Genomic DNA, 19,791 nt, shown 5'->3' on the forward strand with positions numbered 1-19,791 from the left:
ACGTTTATTGAGAGTTTATTTGCTCTGAACCATTTATTTACTTTTAGCAGCTCAATATTCATTTCACCATACAGCTGATACATATCACTATTGGACATAAACAATATTCATTTCACCATATAGCTGAAATATATCACTATTGGACATAAACAATATTCATTTCACCATTTAGCTGAATAATATCACTATTGGACATAAAAAAATTAGCGTCATCAGCATACATAACTGAATTTAAATTTGCAGACACATTACAGAAGTCGTTTATATATATTAAAAGAAGGAGACGGGCGAAAATTGAACCTTGTGGTACTCCACACAGAATATTTGATGTACCAGAATCCTAAATAATCACATGATATTTTCTTTCATTAAGGTAGAATTTTATCCGAGAAAATATTTTGTTTGTTACACCATAATAAATAATTTTTTCTAAGAATATAGAGTGGTCATCTGTTTTTGAGAATATAGAGTGGTCAAGAATATAGAGTATAGAGTGGTCAAGAATATAGAGTGGTAAGAATGTAGAGTGGTCAAGAATATAGAGTGGTCAAGAATATAGAGTCAAGAGTGGTCAAGAATATAGTATGGTAAGAATATAGAGTGGTCAAATGCCTTTGACAGATCTATAAATATAATACATAAATATATTAAAGGTATATTAGAAAACCAGTTAATCAGTCATCTTGATCTCTATCAAGAAGATGAAGTAGTAAAATTAACATTTTGAAAAAAATCAAATAAATTTCTCTAAACGGGCAAACTAAAGCTGCATCATTTCGGCAAAATATCAGAAGATAAACGAGGTCTTTGTGTTTTTATTGCTAATTTAGTGTGTAATTACAATATTTGGTTATAATTCTACAAACGAAAAAACTGATCGCGCATACTCTCTGCCATTCACTCTTGTGTCACAGTGTTGAACTACATACTATTAGGTGGCTGAGGTGGCTGCGAAAACAATCACTTGAATCTCTTCACGGCCAAAAAAGTTACATAACTCATTTTTTTCGAAAATATCATCAGGACCTCTCAACCTCTACCGTCCTATATATAAATTTTTGCTTTCTGCTGACAGATTATTTTTATTTACTAAAAATTTTATTTCATGTTACTGCACAAGCCACGTTAAAGAGAATGGCAAGCGTATTGTCTCATCAAATATAAAGATCGATTTGCTCATGCCAAACCATTATTATTTCAAATAAAAATTCTTATTTACCAATATATATAAGCTGATAAATATTAGTAAATATTTATCAGCTGAATATTTTTAGTATACTTTTTATGTACAAATGTAAAACCAACGCATCTCCTGTTTCTTTTCGAAACAGGAGAAGCGTTGGTTTTACATTTGTACATGAAAATATCGAAATACATTAAAAGATAAAAATAAATATAACTAAAGAAATGAAAATCTAATACAGCAACTTTTTCTCATCTTAATTTTGAAAAGTCATGTATTTCATTTCGAGGAGCTTTTCTGTGGGATAAAATAGCTTTGAAAAATTTTGATATTTCCCATGAATGGAATTATCATTCATTCAAGACAAAACTGGAAATTATTTTAATTTTGACGACAGGTTTTTATATATTTAAATTCTTCTGAAAATGAATATGAAGCTTATTACATAAGGTAATATATAATTGTATATCTGATACACATCTTATGTGTTTATGAAAACAGCACATTTTGAAATATTTTTGTATTTATATATAAAAGTATCAGGAATTTCTATATGCCAATTTTATTTATATATTCTTAGGAACTTTATGTTCTCGTAAATTATTACTACGACATTGTTTTGTTTTTTTATTTTATATTTCATGTTAATTTATTGTACTTGATATTCTCGAGCGGTGCTTGATGATAAGACCCAAAAGTCTTCTGCAAGTCTCCGCGTTCTTTTTTTTGTTTTTATTTTTATACCTGTATATTTTGTTATATCTTTTTTAATGTATAACGATTTTAATCTTAACTTATCAATTTATTGAATATTTAAGGAAAAAAAAAAAAAGTGAAAAAAAAAAATAATCGTAAACTGGAAAAGACATGTTAAGAAATAGTTTCTATCTTCTTAGTCTAAACTATTTTATAATTCGTTAAACGTTTTTAAAATCCTTTTTCTAAAATTCAGCAGAATTGCTATTGCTTTAAGTCGGTAACGAGAAAAAGACTACAAAGTTTCTACACAAGTCATATCAAACTTTAAAAGGTATAACTGTACGTAACTCTTGGAAACCTGTATTCTTAGGCATTAACAAAGCAAAGTTTAATTTGAAAAATATATTATATAGAAAAAGATTACAATTGTTTCTTGCAGATTAAACTTGAATGCTGTTTTCTTTCAACCCAAAAAAAAAAACGTTAAAATATTAGCGAACTTACTAAAAGTTTAAATAAGAAAAAAAAGTAAAGTTTTTAAATAAACATCACTTACGTTATGATTTGCCTCTGCCTCTGCTCTACTACCACCACCACCACCACCACCTCCTCCGCTTCTGCTACCGCCACCGCAGCCACCACCGCCTCCGCCACTTCTGCAATCTCCGCCGCCACTGCCACCACCACCTCCACCACTTCTGCTACCACCTCCCCTAGGATCAGCTACTTCATTTCTAAATCACAATAAAACTCAATTGTTAATTTTTTTTGTTTAATAACCTAATAATTACATAAAATATAGGTAAAAGTACAATACAAAGCAGTTAAGTACGTTTAAATTTAACTAAAATTAAACGCGATAAAAACGTTTGAAAAATAAGAAATAAGTCATATGAAAAAAGAATTCAAAAAGAAAATAAAAGTTTGCAAATTTTGAAATACCAAAACTTTTAAAATAGAGGATACTTACTTTGTATCGGCAATAATATCTTTTGCATGCTTAAAAGGAGCTGCTTCGCCATGCTAAACAACAAGTCGCATATATTTCAAAAATAACCTAATATTTAATACGTATAGTGTTAAATTATAAAATAAAAAACTATTATGTTCTACAATAACATAAATATATAAATATATAAGATAATCGTTAACTTTACTAACAAAAACTTGAAAAGAAATCAGGAACGTAACAAAAATAAAAGGATAAACCATTCTCTCTGTACTTTAGTTAACTTTGTTAAATATTAACTTTTTACCCTTTTTATACATATCTACTAACGAATTACAAAAACACCCTGAGAGTATTAATGAAACCAAGAACTCGCGTCATTCGGAAAACGATAGTTTGCAAACAAAAGAAAGTTACCAATTTTAAATGTATACGAGTAAGGAATTATTAAAGTAGTTAAAACATCTACAAAATACATCACTATTCAAATACGTTTTTAGGGTTGAGCGGGACGTATTACCGCAATTTAATTTTATGCATTAAATAGATTGGTAAATATTAAAAAAAAACATGATTTACGTAAAATCGCTCAATTGTTAAAGGTTTCGGAGTATGGAAATTTTAAACAAACGAAGAAACAGTTTATTGGTCTTTTTTGATTTGCTAGTTTTTAAGAAGCAATGCGCAGAGAACTCAAATACAAAAACTAATAATTATCTCAAATACAGTGAAATTGAAGCAACAAATAAAGTTTTTTTTCGGGCCAAAAAAGACAGTGCTTGTATACATATATATATATATATATATATATATATATATATATATATATATATACATATATATATATATATATATATATATATATATATATATATATATATATATATATATATATATATATATATATATACATATGTACATATATATATATACTTATATATATGTATATATATATATACATATATATAAATATATATAAATATATATATTTATATAAATATATATATATATATATATATATATATATATATATATATATATATATAACATATGTACATATATATATATACTTATATATATGTATATATATATATACATATATATAAATATTTATAAATATATATATTTATATAAATATATATATATATATATATATATATATATATATATATATATATATATATATATATATATATATATACAGTCCTTGGCCACAATATTATGATAATCTCAGTTTTTCCACATATTTAGTTTTCAAAGTTATTTTAAAGTATTTTTAAGTTGAATATATTATTATTACTAACTTATTATACAATACTGACATCTAACGAATAAAATAGAATAGAAAACTTTTTTATAATCGTGACCAATGTCAAGTTAGGTTCGTTTTGTATGGTCTGTCACATACATTTTTTTTATATTTGAACAGTTTTTTTTTGAGTGAAAAGTGTTTTATTATTTTTAATACATATTATAAAGATACTGTAAATAGCAAGAATTAATATATAATACTATTTTATTAAATCTTTAGTGTAATAAGTTGTAATTGAAAACTTCAATAAATAATAATCACGGGTTAGGGTAAAGACATAAGTCCAAGCAAAATTTTAGAAGTAAAAGCACTTTTACAACATTCAGAGTGTTCACAACGGGAAATCGCTAAAATGTGTAAGGTTTTCGCAACCAATAAAATCAAACACAAAATGAAAAACGACCACTCTTTCTTCAAAAAGAAAAGGATGAAGTGGGTCAAAACGTAAAAACATTCTTAGGGCAGACAGAATTATAAGAGATATTTGTCTGAAAAATAGAAAAAAAATCATCCCTCTTGCTGTCAAAACTTGTTCAAGAGTCTGGAATACAAGTTTCGGAGCGCACAGTGAGGAGACTGACTGACGTTGGTTTAAAATCAGACGAACCGGCTAAAAAACCAAGGCTAATTCCAGCAATGATAAATAAGAGATTTCAATGAACAAGAATTTATAAGTATATGACTATTGAAGATTTGGGTCGTGTAAATTTACCAATTTTGAATGAAATATTGCTCAAAAAGCGTTTAAATGTAGACAAAAACTTAAATACAACCACACTATGATGATTTTTTCAGGTGTGTTTTTCGGACGAATTAAGTATTGAGATCTTGTTGGACAGAGTAACCTTCGTCCGAAGAAGACCAAACAAAAAATATCATCCAGATTGCATTGTACACACTATTAAACATCCAACTAAAGTTATGGTGTGGTCAATTATCAGTGATAAAGGCACAGGAAGACTATATATTGTCAATGGGATGACAAACCAAATACATTATTAGGAGGTTATGGAGAGCCCACTTATATCCCAAATACAATAATGCTTTCCAAATAACAATACATTTACGTTTATGCATGATAGTGCTCCATGCCATAAAGCTAAAATGATCGCAAACTTTCTTAAAATAAAAAATATCCCCGATTTAGATTAGCCAAGGAAATCTCCTGACCTTAACCCGATTGAGAATTTGTGAAACATTCTTAAGAAGGAAATCTTTTCAGAGGTTTCAACAAACAAAAGGAATTAGATTAAAAAATTACTCTATCATTGGCACAACAATAAAAAAATTAGAACAGCAACAATAAACAGTATTAAAAGTGTGCAAGACCGAATAGGTAAAGTCATTTCGTTAATAGGAAAAATGACAAAATATTATTATTTTTTATGACTTGCAATTGAAGAGAGAAACTGTCTGCTAAAATATGTGTATATTGATTTTGAAATATTAATTTATTATAATGGAAACGTGTTTTATCAATAAAACACAACCAATATTGCAATTGTGTTTTTTTTATACTTTTTACAAGCCCTTAAAGTTAAAAAAACACAAAAATTGTAAGTGATCATAATATTGTGGCCAGGGACTGCATATATAAATATATATATATATATATATATATATATATATATATTTATATATATATATATATATATATATATATATATATATATATATATATATCTATATATATAAAAATACATCTCGGTTTCGGATCATTGGATTGAAATATTATCTTTGTTGAAATATATATACAATAGTTAATATTTATTTATTATGTAATGAGTTAGCGATATATTTTGCTTTAACAAATATTTTGCTCTTGTTTACAAGATAATTTAGGCTATAAAAAAAATCAAAAACATGTCAAATGACATAAACATGTTAACTATATTTGATTTGTTCAATTTGCCTTTATTAACATTAGTAGGAACAATGATTTTAGTAATTAATTTTTCTAATTTAAACTCGAATAATAAAATTTTTTAGAAGCAACTTTGACGCACCAATCCTCAAATCTAAAACATATTTTAGGTTAAGACGTTATTACATAGTTAGTTTTGTAATATGTTTAATCACTCATTTAAGTAACACACCAAAGGTATTTATTAAACCTTAAACTCGCATCATTTGGATAACGGTAATTTGCAAGCAAACGAAAGTTACCAATTTTAATTGAATAAACACGCACGATGCGAAATCACAGTTTCAATAATATTTTAATGTCAAAGTGAGGCAAATGATAATATATATATATATATATATATATATATATATATATATATATATATATATATATATATATATATATATATATATATATATATATATATATACATATATATATATATATATATATATATATATATATATATATATATATATATATATATATATATATATATATATATATATAAATATATATATATATATATATATATGTATATATATATACATATATATATATATATATATATATATATATATAATATATATATATATATATATATATAGGTTTATATATTTTATATATTGTTGCCTTAAATATTTAATACGGTAGGGTAAGACGGGGTAAGTTAAAATTTAAATAGAGTTGTTTCTATTAAGAAGCAAAAGATTTTTCATGAAGCAATAGTCAGTATGTTTGTTTTGTTATAATAATTAATCATTATAACAAAACAAACACACTGACTATTGCTTTATGAAAATTCTTTTGCGTCTTAATAGACAGTTGTGCAAAAACACTTTTCAAATTTTCAATTTTTGCCTGAATGAATTTTAAGTCTGCAAGTAGAAAATTTTGTACTAAAAACTAAAATGTAAAGTTCATAATATTGCCACTCTTTCACGTGATCGGAACAAGATAACTTTCTATGAATTTTCTTCAAATTTACAAAGTTTTTAAAGAAAACTAATTACTTTACCTTTAGATAATATCGCAAAAAATTCAAGCGTCGCAAAAAAATCACGCGTCGCAAAAAAATCACGCTTCGCAAATAAATCAAGCGCCGCAAAAAAATTTCTCTATAAAGTAAACCGCGAAGAAAACTTACGATACCTCTCATTAGCAATAACCCAAACTGTAACATTTTTTTTATAGTAAAACAAATTAAGCGCATAAAATCACATTAACGCAGTATTTAAAAGTATTAACGACAACAATTTAAAGTATTGCGGTGTTTTTAATGTCATTTAAAAACGTGAAGGACATAGTAAGTAAGTGATCTTGGCTTAATCACGTGACAAGATGCTAATTTTATGACTTTTACATTTTAATTTGTGGTGTAAGTTTTTCTACATAAAGACTAAAAATTCATGAAGACAATTAATCATTTAAAGCAATATCTTTTAAAACAAAATAAAAATGTGAGAGTTGATAATATTAGTAGTAATGTAATAAAAAACAATCCCTCTTTTACATATTTTTAAGCTCTATTTAAAACAAAGCGTTTATCCTGAATAACTTAAAATTGCGAATAGGGTCATACCTATTTTCAAATCAGGACATATTTCTAATCCTGTAAATTGCAGAACAACTTCAATTTTAACTTGCTTCTTTAAAATCTTAGAGCAAATTATTTATAATCGAATTTTAACTTTTCTACGTTTCAATAATATTCTATACAACAAACAATTTGGATTTCAGCCAGGTAGTTCAGCTGACGATGCTGTTAATAAGATTGTTCTTGATATATTTAAAGCATTTGACGATAATAAAAATAAATAATGAATATTTTGTACTATACTCAACTAGACTTATATTTATCGATAAATTTTAAGTTTCATAGTATTATCTCTCAGCGTTCAAAAATTATGACCAAATAAAATTTGAAACTTTATATGGTCATGCTTTTTGAACGCTGAGAGATAATACTATGAAACTAAAAATTTATTGATGAATATAAGTCTAGTTAAGAATTGTACGAAAACTATTTTATCAACTTGTTGCCCCTCACGTTTAGGGAGAGGGGGAAGGGAAGTGTGAGACGAAGTTAAGTTACGAAGGGCTTTTTCATTCCCACCCTCTAATTATTACAAATTTTTGCATAGCCACATTATTTGACATAAGTATAAATATACAAACGTTTGGAGTTTGCTCCATGTCTGGAAGTTTCCAGACATGGAGCAAACTCCAAACACGAAAAAATCCTGGAGTCGTCGCTGTCGTGACTGGCTGACATTTAAACAAAACACACAAATATTGTTTCGGTCACATTTCTGTCAAAAATGACTGTTAATAAAGTCATTGGTGCAATAACAACATCATTAACAAGCATGATGGTAAAAGAGATTAGAGAAGCTGGTATGTTTAGTGTTCAAATTGATACCACATAAAGCAGTAGTGTACAGGATCAGTGTTCTAATGTAGTTCGATATGTAATAAAAGCTGTACATGAACGTGTAATATATAGATAGTCAATTGCCCATCAACAACTGCAAAAGGAATGTGTGATTTGGGTTTTGGCGTTTTTCAAATATAAGTAGTTAAGTTGATATAAGTAAATGTACCAGCAACGCCCTGATGGAGCCTTCAACATGCAAGGATTCAATATCTGGTTAAATACAGTTTCCTCGGGTCTGATCTATGTGTCATGCCTATGTCTCAAATTTGGTAATGGTTGACATTACCAGAAAAGCGGTTGAAGTTGTTACTTTGTTTGGCGTTTTGAACACATGTGCTGTATTTTTACAGATATCATATTGATGCTTCAATGCTTGGTGTGAATTTAGCAAAATGAAATATATATCAAAAAACACAAGTTATTGACTTTTTGCGCATTGACATGTTAAAAACACTTCATGATATATCAATCAAATTCAATAATGTCCGTTGCTGAGCAAATGCTCTTTTTTCTTGACAAGCTTTGAATTTATTTTGACAACATAATTTTTTTTGAAAGTGTTTGGGCTCACAACCCCATTTTCTGAATATTTGAAAACAACTAGAACGGATATACTACGAGCCTATCAGATGATTCAAGGTAGTATCAATGAATTGAGCAGTTTTGATTTTATTTTTCAAACAGCTAGAAATTTTTTAGAAGCTTGCAAATAGTGAACTAGAAAAAAAGAACCTAGACATTGAAATTCAGACTTTGAAATTCAGACGTTTGAAAGAGAAAAGAATTAGAGCCACCCAACTACTTGAAAGTGCAAAAGATAAACTTCGCGTCAATCTTCAAAACATGGTAATGGATCAAATAACCAATAGTTTAAAGTAGAGATTCTCTAAGCATGGTAGTCTATATGCTAATTTATCTTGTTTAGATCCAAGAAATTTTGCAGAAGTTTTGCAAAAAATACGGAGAAACGCATTGCAGCACTTCAGTGAGTTGGTCAGAATATTTGATGTCAGTGTAGCAAAAAACCATCTTCAAACGGGACTATTTGACACGGAAGTATCTGACTCTGTCTCGGACAACATCCGAAAATCTTAATCCGTAGAGTTTTAAAAACTATCTTTCCAATCCCAGTAGTAAGAGAGAGCGAAAGCCACCAAAATAAATGCAAATCATGCAAAAAATGTATTGCTTCTTGTTATTTTGTTCTCCAAAACTTCAATTTTCATAGTCTCGCCTATTCAAACTTGTTTATGGCTTACAAGTTTGTCTCGACATTATCGCTTACAAATTGCATTATGGCTTACATATTTGTCTCGACATTATTCAAACTAGTCTTGCCTATACAAACTTGTTTATGGCTTACAAATATGTCCGACATTATTCTCATTACAAGTTGCTTGTGAAAGGTCTTTCTCGAAATTGAAATATATTTTGAACATATTAAAAAATTTGATGAGCCAGTCAAGTTTACAATCATTCGTGCTAATGTCTTTTGGAAAGGACCTTCTTTTAAGAATTAATAACAATGCCAATACAACAATGAATTAATTCATTGATGTATTGGCATCGAGTGATCAAACGATGAAAAAGTCGCTAAACTAGTCAATAATGAATAGGGATTATGTCTACTATTTCTAGACTCCAATATACAGCAGTGTTATATAAGTATTTTTTTTTTTATCAATATTTAGACTGGGGAAATTAAAATTTCTTTTTTATACATAAAACAAGACTTAAATAATACTTAAGAAGGCATCTAAAAACAAGAAAGTTTTTCATCTTATGTTTCATATAAATATATATTAAATATTTATATGAAACATAAGATGAAGTGGTCCGCGATGACCAATTTCTGGGGACGTTTTTTTAAGATAGTCCAACTCTAACCCTATTTCATAAATAAAATCTCAAATCATTTTATTTATATTAAATAAATATTCTTTCGCTTATTTATTTTGGTTATTATATTTATTATTATTATTTATTGTTATATTTATTATCATTATTTTTTTAATTATAAACAACATTGTTATGCTAGCAAATATATTAAAGTAAAATCATTAATTTATATAATGTTATATATTAATCACTTTATTTGCACCGTCCCTTCACAAAAGTCCTTTTTCATTGTCCCGTCACAATGGTTCATTTGCATTTTCCGTTCATTTTCACTGTGCTACACCTGCTATTAACAGAAAACCTTAAGCAAGTTTATTGAAAATCTTACCCAAGTAGTTACAAATGTGCGGTTACAAATCGCACAGAACATAGATGGTTAGAAAGTGTCACATTTGAAGAGTGGTTTACTGCTCACCTGCTTCCTATATTGAAAAAACAGACGGAACTGAAAGTCCTCATTGGAGGATACTTTTTTATCATACATCGGTCAGAATGTTTTAAAACTGTGTCAAGTAAGAAAAAAAATCTTTTAAAATACAACGTATTTGTGCGTTTGCCACCTAACTCGTCACATTTAATACAACCTTTAGATGTTGCCTATTTTAGGCCATTAAAATGTAAGTGGAAAACCGTTTTGTCATTGTGGAAAGAATCACTTTCAGGTGAAATATCCACAACATTTTCAAAAGACACTTTCCACTACTAAAAAATGTGCTGGAAATAATAAAATACATTTTGTGAGAATATCCGATTTTGCTCAGTGTTGACATTTTCCTTGCGATAAAGAATCGTCTGCCACTGCAAGATCGATCATCTGTTGATCTAAGTCATATTTCTAAAGCATTTATCAGTCATTTGAATGACAATTGTGCAGACCTTCAATATTAAAGTGATAATTAAATGTTCCATCAGGAAAAGGAATCTGTCCTGACTCAGAAGAATCAGATGTTATACCAGTCAAAAAGATAACATTAGGCCAAGTTTTGAAGAAAGTAAAAAGTATTTCTGTTTTTAATGTGTTTTATAAATCAATTAGCTTGAATTGAAGTTATCTTTATCAATAATTTGAATAAAAATTTTTTTTTCACAGTGTGAATAGAGCAAGCCTGATTGTTAAAACTAAAAATCGCATTAAAGTGGATTAAAGTAACCCCATGTTACGGTACATATTATATGAAGAAAGAAAATGTGACTATAAATTGCGATGTTCCACAAGCTTTAATTTTGGCTCCCCTTTTGATTCTTGTTTATGTAAATGATTTTCATATGTTTTCAAACATTATAAACTCAGTTCTATTTGCAAATAACACGAATTTATTTTTCTCTAATGGAGATATCAACATTTTATTTAAAATAGTGAATTAGGATTTTTTAAATCTAGCGGAAAGCAGGGGCGGATTCAGACCAACTAATAAGGGAGACGATTTTTATTATTTTTGGGTTTTTTTCGTGCATTTAGGCAATTTATGTAAGAATGAGGGGGGACGGAGTTTTTTTTCTTCCATTTATTTTGCTGTTTGTTAAAAACTACAAAAAAGAAATTACAATCATAGAAAATTCTGGCCGATGCAAGAAGAAGACAGACTTGTCTTATCACCGAGCCCCGTATTAGTGTTTTTAAACGTTTTTAAATATTTACATACCTAATAATTGTTAAATAAAATAGTTTAAGTACATACAAAACTTCAGCAACAAATTAAATATTTGCAAACAATCCTTTAGCGGAAAAATTTTAAAAAAATAGAATAAGACAAAAGTGAGATAATCGTGAAAGTTATCAATCATAAATAAATGCGTTATGTTTTATTAAAAATAATGCAATATTAATAAGTATTTAGGATTGATTAATAAATATCAACAAAAACCTAAAACTTAAAAACGAAAATAATTAGTAAAAAAAAGCAAAATTATTTTCAAACTATTTATTTTATTCAAATCCTTTTAAATTGTTTTTAAAAAAGATATTTAAAACCTAGTATATCGAAGTCTATTGTTAGTAAATGCCGTTTTTGAATCACCATTATTTGTAAATGCCGTTTTGAAAAATTTTCTTTATATTTTTCTTTAAAAATATAAAGAAATTTTTTGCAAGCAAAAGGTATCCCCGATATTAAACTTGGTACGAGCTTTATTTAAGATGGTTCATGGGAATGACAAGGTTGTTCACTGAAAATTTAGTAGAATATTTATGAGAGATTTCATTAAAGTAAAATTGAAATGTTTTTGTCATGCTCATTGTAATCAGAGTCTGAGCTAGACGGAAGACTTAATTTAAAATTCGTCTAACATTTCTACATTGATATTATATTCAGTAGGTGCAGTAGGTATTGGTAAAGCGGCAGGATTATGAAGTATTAGCTTTGAAAAGTCTGTGCCACTTCAGGATATTTAACAGACAATCGAGTTCTATATGAAAAACCAGCAATATTTACAGAACAGAAATAACAATCCGTAGTATGGTTGCTAGACTCCCGCCATATCATTGGAACACAAATAAAAAATGATTGTTTTTTTTGCTTTTCTTATCCAACCACACAAGTTGCATGCACATGCTGAGCAGATAAAATTTGGTGCCCAAGCCTTATCCAAATTTACTTTTGAATCAAATATAATTCATACGCTTTTTTTAGAAATGATGTAATGTTTTCCGATGGTTTTTTTTTGTTAGATATAACAAGACATAACAAAACATATCTTTTGAATTAATACAGCCTCTGAAAGCCATGATATTAACTTGTAATTCAATTTAAATTTAAATAATGATAAAAATATTTAAACCTTTTTAGAATATATATATAAACAAAAAAAAAATAACAAAAAAAAAATATATATATTTCTACGCTTTGTAATAACATAGAAATACAATTTTACGAATATCTCGAAAACCTGACGCGATACAAAAAAATGGTTTTCATATTTGAAATCAGCACTAAAAACTGCATTAGAATATATAAACGACATATAAGATTTCCACAGCTTGTTTATCAGTGTATTTTTGTAAATTTCATTAAAGTTACAGTTATGGTCGGATAAAAGACCATTGGAGTTTTATGTGTGGAATTTTTCCATTGGGAAAAATGGGACCTTCGAAATAACTGACCATCGTTATTTGCTTTATTTTTTTAAATATTCTAGTTAAACAAGCTAACACTTCTTTGTTTGTTATTTTTATAACCGTGTTATAAATAAGCGTCTTTATTATAAGACGGGATATTTCACAGCGCGGGGTATAGTAACAATCATCCCAATAATGCATTTACCAGCATTATAATGAAAACTTTTTATGATAATTTTCAATTCTGAATCAAAAAACATTAAAAATGGCTCACAAAATTACGAAAAAATACTTATTTGCTAAATGATATTGTCCATTTAGTCGAAGACATTAGAACTAACTTCACGGAAAAAAAGTTTGGTTTTAAGAAAATTCTTAAACTTACATACCAAGTACTACACCCAGGAAATCATAAATATAATTATTAACACTTGAACATAAAAATAAAATTGTGGTTTGAAAAAGCTGTTATTATTTAAGCTAAAAAGATCTTTCAAAGTTTTTGACTATTTGTAATACTTGGAGGTCATTTGTTAATACTTTAAAAAAAATGCATATATTATTGTTGGAAATGCCATAGAAACAAATACATTATACATAGTACAAGGCAAGATTATTACATTCTACTTAGCTCTGGCTTATTGGATCGATCAGTGGACTTTTTTTTAGCTGCGTTCACCCTCAGAATCAAACTGCATCAGAACTTGTAGTCACTCTATATTGAAACATTGCTGATTTAGAAGCTCAAGAATGACAGGTATAACAATCTTACGATTCAGGCAAATAAGTATCAAAGGTTTCTAAAAAGTTTAAATTAAGCTTTAAATTAAAAAGAATCTTTTCATATCGTTTTTTGTTTGAAAAACATATCGCAAATAAACTTTAGAAGAAAACATTATCTTGTTTGCGTTTTTTAATTAATAACAACAAAAAAATAAAAGATAATCAGAGGATTATTAAAAAATAAACAAATAAATTACTTAAAAAAGAAAGAAGAGAAAGAAACAAAACTATAAAAACAGTTGTTGCAGGATCATTCATGTTTCGTAGACTATTAAAAATTTTTCCTCAAAAATATTTAACTTGATATTTAAGTTAAAGTCAGTTTCAACCAAACATATTTTGTTTCTAATGAAATTAAGAGCACTTGTTGGGCTAACTTAAGGCCAAAAAAAGCATGCTTTAACCAACCTAAAAATCTATACAAAAATTTCAATCGACCTACATAAGCACTTTAAAGGGTTCACTGTAGTTTTGCTTATCGGCTACTTAGTAAACAATAGTGGCAGCCTCAATGTTCCATGTTTAAAGGTTGTCTAATGGCCACTACTGGCGGATCAAATGATCAACTAAGCAACCAATAAGCAAAACTCCGATGAACATGTTTGCTGGGTATACATTAGTATACCCAGCAAAATTTTTTAAGTAAATTTTTTTAAGTAAAACTTTTATAAAAGAAACGATTTAAAAAACACCATCAATTGTTTTAGAAACATTACACTGGTTTGAGAAATATACAATCATTACACATGTTTCATTAATGTAGAATCATTACACGTGTTTGATAAATATAGAATCATAACACATGTTTGATAAACACACTAACCCAAAAATATTATTTTAATTCTCCTCGTGCAAAGCTAGAAAGGTTGGAATGTGCTAAGCTGAAAAAAAAACTAAAAACGGACTAACGTAACAAATTAATTGGGTGTAAAAGCAAATAATATTAATAATAATAATAATAATAATAATAATAATAACAATAAAAACAATAATAATAATAGTAATAATAACAAATAGGGATACCAAAAAATCTTTGTCATTAAGAAAATATTTTCAATGCACGAGAATAGTAATTGAAACTATATGACTGATTCTAAATTAAGATGTGCCTTAGTTTTTCACTTTTTAAATTTTTTTTTTTTTTACTGTATTCACCGAAGACCAATGCGGTTAGTTAAACCCAAGACCAATGCGGTTGAGGGTGTTATCGAAAAAGATCTATAAGTTTTTGTTAAATTTCTAATTTAAAAGAAATTGTCATTATATTTGAATGAAAATCGCTAAAATTATATTATTACGATTTACTTTCTTGAATTCATGATCATATTTATAAAAGCTTATATTTTTTTTATTATATTATGAATGTAAATAGTATTTTTAACAATATTATTTTATTTAAGTCGTAAGGGACTCTATGAAAAAACTGTAGTAACTTTAGTCACCTGTACCATCTTTAAGCTCGTGCATTTTTTTTTTAATTATTCCAAAAAAAAAAGGTTTGCATTTCATAACTACATAATTAATAGTAAATAATAGTACATATTGTTAAATGTGTTTGTTTATGCGACACAATGGTCGCAAAAAGTGACCAACGGAGCCGTCCAGTCACGTAGACCTGGAGATGTGTATAGAAGTAGATTGTAGATGATGTGATTGGGTTAGAATCATAAATGAATGTAAAGACTATTTTGTAGGAGGATGAAAATTTTAGGACTCAGGGATTAGGTGAACAATAACTCACGCTATAGTCATACTAAACAAATGTTAAAACAATGGTCTATGAGTAAACAAGTCAATATCGATCCGCTGGTTCATTAAAGGCAACCATGGCTAATATTATCGCACCATACAAAATCAATAAAATAAGTAGATAACAAAATATAAAGTAAAATGATAAAAAATATAAGTACGAGCAATATAAAAAGAAAAAATAAGCTAGTAATGTGCTACTATATATGGTCTAAACTCTAGATAACTAACTGAAAACTTTTCCTATTACGAGATAAAAGTATATAAATGTCGTACATAATAATAGTATATATTGTTAAATGTTAATATGTATATAATTGTATAGAACTTTTTAAAAACATATCAGGGTTTGCTGGGATCCTAATAAACCTCTCACTGCTTAGCAACTGCGGTCCCCTTGATACGCATTAGGTACTAAATTAAATTTATTACAAAATTTTCCAAAACTTTGATAAAAACACAAAGATAAGTAGAAAAAAAAAGCTGCCTCGACTTGGGACAATGCGTCCCTTAAAAATATCACGATAAAATATTTTTGATTGAACTTACGTTAAAGTTCAGTTTATTGAAATAAAAAACTCCTCAAGAAATGTTGTTCATAAAAAATTAAAGTGTAAAAAACAAATGATTTAAAAATTTAAAAAACTTCTGAGTGATCAATACCTTATTTTACGGTGACAAGATTCAGGGATTAGGCTACAATATAAACAGATCTAAATCCTGCATTTAAATATATTACCTTCATAATAAAATCAACATTTTAAGAAAATTTAAATAAACTTTTCTAAACGGGAAAATTAAAACTGCATCATTTCGACGAAATATCAGATGAAAAACGAGGTCTTGGTGTTTTTATTGCTGTATTAGTGTGTAATTACAACATTTTGTTATGGTTCTACAAATTAAAAAACAGATCGCGCATACTCACTACCTTTCACTCTTGGGTAACAGTTATTAACTACATGCTATTAGGTAGCGAAGGTGCCAGCAAAAACAATCGCTTGGATCTCTTCACCGCCAAGAAGGTCTCATAACTCATTTTTTTCGAATATATCACTTGGACCTCTGACCTTTAGCGTCCTATATATAAATTTCTGCTTTCTGCTATGTGATTATTTTTATTTACTAAATATTTTATTTCATGTTACTGCACAAACCACGTTAAAGAGAATGGCAATCATATTGTCTTATCAGTTATAAAGATCGATTTGCTTATGCCAAACCATTACTATTTCAAAAAAAAATTCTTAATATTTATCAGCTGAATATTTTTAGTATACTTTGTTTTATGTACAAATGAAACACCAACGCATCTCCTGTTCCTTTTCATAATCTATATACCTTAAAAGATAAAAACTTTTTATATTTTACCTTTTCTATAACTAATATTAAAAAGTCATGTATCTCATTTCGAGGAACTTTTCTTGGAAACAAAATAGTTTTGAAAAACTTTGATTTTTCCCATGAATGGAATTATCTTTCATTCAAGAAAAACTAAAAGAAATTATTTTATTTTTTGAAGACATTTTTTTATATTTTTAAATTCTTCTGAAAAATAATATGAAGCTTATTACATAAGGTAATATATAATTGTATATCTGATCCGCATCTTATGCATATATAAAAACAGCTCTTATTAAAATATTTTTGTATTTATATATAAAAGTATCATGAATTTCTATATGCCAACTTTATTTATAAATTCTTACGAAATTTATGCTCTCGCTAATTATTACTAGGACATTGTTTGTTTTTTAATTTTATCTTTCATATAATTTAGCGTATTTAATATTCTCGAGCAGTTCTTGATAATTAGATATGAAGGTCTACAGCATGTCTCCGCGTTCTTTTATTTGTTTTATATTTTTATACCTGTATATTTTGTTATATTTTTTTTATTGTATAACGATTTTAATCTTAACTATCTTATTGTATCAATTTATTGAATATTTAAGAAAAGAACGAAAAAAAGATCGTAAAAAAAAATCGTAAACTGGAAAAGACATGTTAAGAAAAAAGTTTTACCTTCTTAGTCTAAACTATCGCGAAACGTTTTTATAATCTTTTTTCTAAAATTTAGCGGAATTGCTATTGTTTAAAGTTGATAACGAGTAAAAAACTTCAAAGTTTATACGTAATTCAAATCAAACTTTAAAAGGTATAACTTTTTGTAAAAACCTTGATTCGTAAAGAAGCAGAAAATACGTAACTCTTGGAAATCCTTATTCTAAGGCAATAATAAAGCAAAGTTTAATTTGAAAATTATATTATATAGAATAAGATTACAATTGTTTCTTGCAAAATAAACTTGAATGCTGTCTTCTTTCAACCCTAAAACAAAAAACGTTAAAAATATTAGAGAACTTACCGAAAGTTTAAATAACAAAAAAAATAAAGTTTTTAAATAAACATCGCTTACGTTATTATTTGCCTCTGCCTCTGCTTCTACTACCACCACCACCACCACCACCACCGCCTCCTCCTCCACTTCTGCTACCGCCACCACCGCCACCGCCACCGCCTCCACCACTTCTGCTACCTCCACCACCGCCACCACCGCCTCCACCACTTCTGCTACCGCCACCTCCGCCACCGCCACCGCCTCCACCACTTCTGCTACCACCTCCCCTAGGATCAGCTACTTCATTTCTAAATCACAAATAAAACTCAATTGTTGGATTCTTTTAATAACCCAATTATTACATAAAATATAGGTAAAAGTACAATACAAGGCAGCAAAGTACGTTCCAGCATTGTTCTTTAAATGTTATGTCGATATTATTACCAATAATATAAAATATAGCAGAATGTAATAAAAGCTTACATCTCTTTTTTTCCGTAACCATATCCACCTCCGTATCCGCCTCCGTATCCCCCATCTCGTTCTCTATAATAAGGTAAAAAAAAAAAAAATATGCGTTACTTATAGTTTCATTCTTCCTAAGAATTAGTCAAAAAAAAGTTCTCAAATTCTTACGTTTGTCTTTTTCCGTAACCATATCCACCATATCCTCCATATCCACCTTCACTTTTATCTTCGTCTTCATTTCTAGATCAAAGGTATAAAGACGGTTTAATTTTTGAAATAATAAAATAACATACAATTCCGTGTTATATAAATAATATATACATGACCGTAGCAAAAAGAAGACAATATTTGGTTTTTCACTATGCCCCGTTTGCTGTAACGTGCTACCATTGTAACAAGTCATCAAGTGTTTCTTACAAATAATTAAAATGTAAAAAAAAAGTTATTTTGTTCAAAACTTGAAAATTAAAGTTACGTTAAAAGAAAAAGAAAAAATAACTTTTCAGTTTGTTTTTAATAAAGCGAAATTTCTGATGGCAACAGAAAACTCGGTAACCAATTAATGTATTTTAGGTTGTTAATAATTGCAATTTGACAATCTTATAAGGTAAATGTAACTAATTTTATTGAAAAGTGTGTTAAATATTCTAGGAATTAGTTTATTACGAAGTTGATACATAAAAATAAGAATTTGATATAAATTTAACTGAAAAATATTGAGGGTGATGAACTTTTAATAGATTTTTTTTTAAACTTTTTTATTATACTTAATTTAGAATAACAAACATGTAAACTTAAAAGAATAAAACCTACATCTCTTTTTTACCATAACCATATCCGCCACCGTATCCTCCATATCCTCCACCATAATCACTCAATTTGTTTGAAAATAAATCCTTGTTTTCCTAAATTGAAAAACTCATTTATACTTCCTAACTAGTCTATTTGAAAATAAAAATAAAATAAAAATTTAACTAAAATTAAAAGCAATAAAAACGTTTGAAAAATAA

The 19,791-nt window shown here is 27.6% G+C and overlaps 1 protein-coding gene across 1 annotated transcript; it reads right to left on the reverse strand.

The window, feature by feature from the left end:
- Positions 1–530: 530 nt before the first annotated feature.
- On the reverse strand, positions 531–19,649 carry LOC136086272 (uncharacterized). Its single transcript, XM_065808563.1, has 8 exons — positions 19,591–19,649; positions 18,950–19,021; positions 18,797–18,859; positions 18,404–18,621; positions 18,281–18,303; positions 2,853–2,905; positions 2,439–2,616; positions 531–623 (listed from the first exon to the last, which is right to left on the reverse strand). Exons 1-8 carry the CDS (start codon positions 19,647–19,649, stop codon positions 531–533), a joined length of 759 nt encoding a protein of 252 aa, XP_065664635.1.
- Between the last annotated feature and the right edge of the window lie 142 nt (positions 19,650–19,791).

Source organism: Hydra vulgaris, chromosome 10 (assembly GCF_038396675.1).
Source record: "Hydra vulgaris chromosome 10, alternate assembly HydraT2T_AEP".
Taxonomy (NCBI): Eukaryota; Metazoa; Cnidaria; class Hydrozoa; order Anthoathecata; family Hydridae; genus Hydra; species Hydra vulgaris.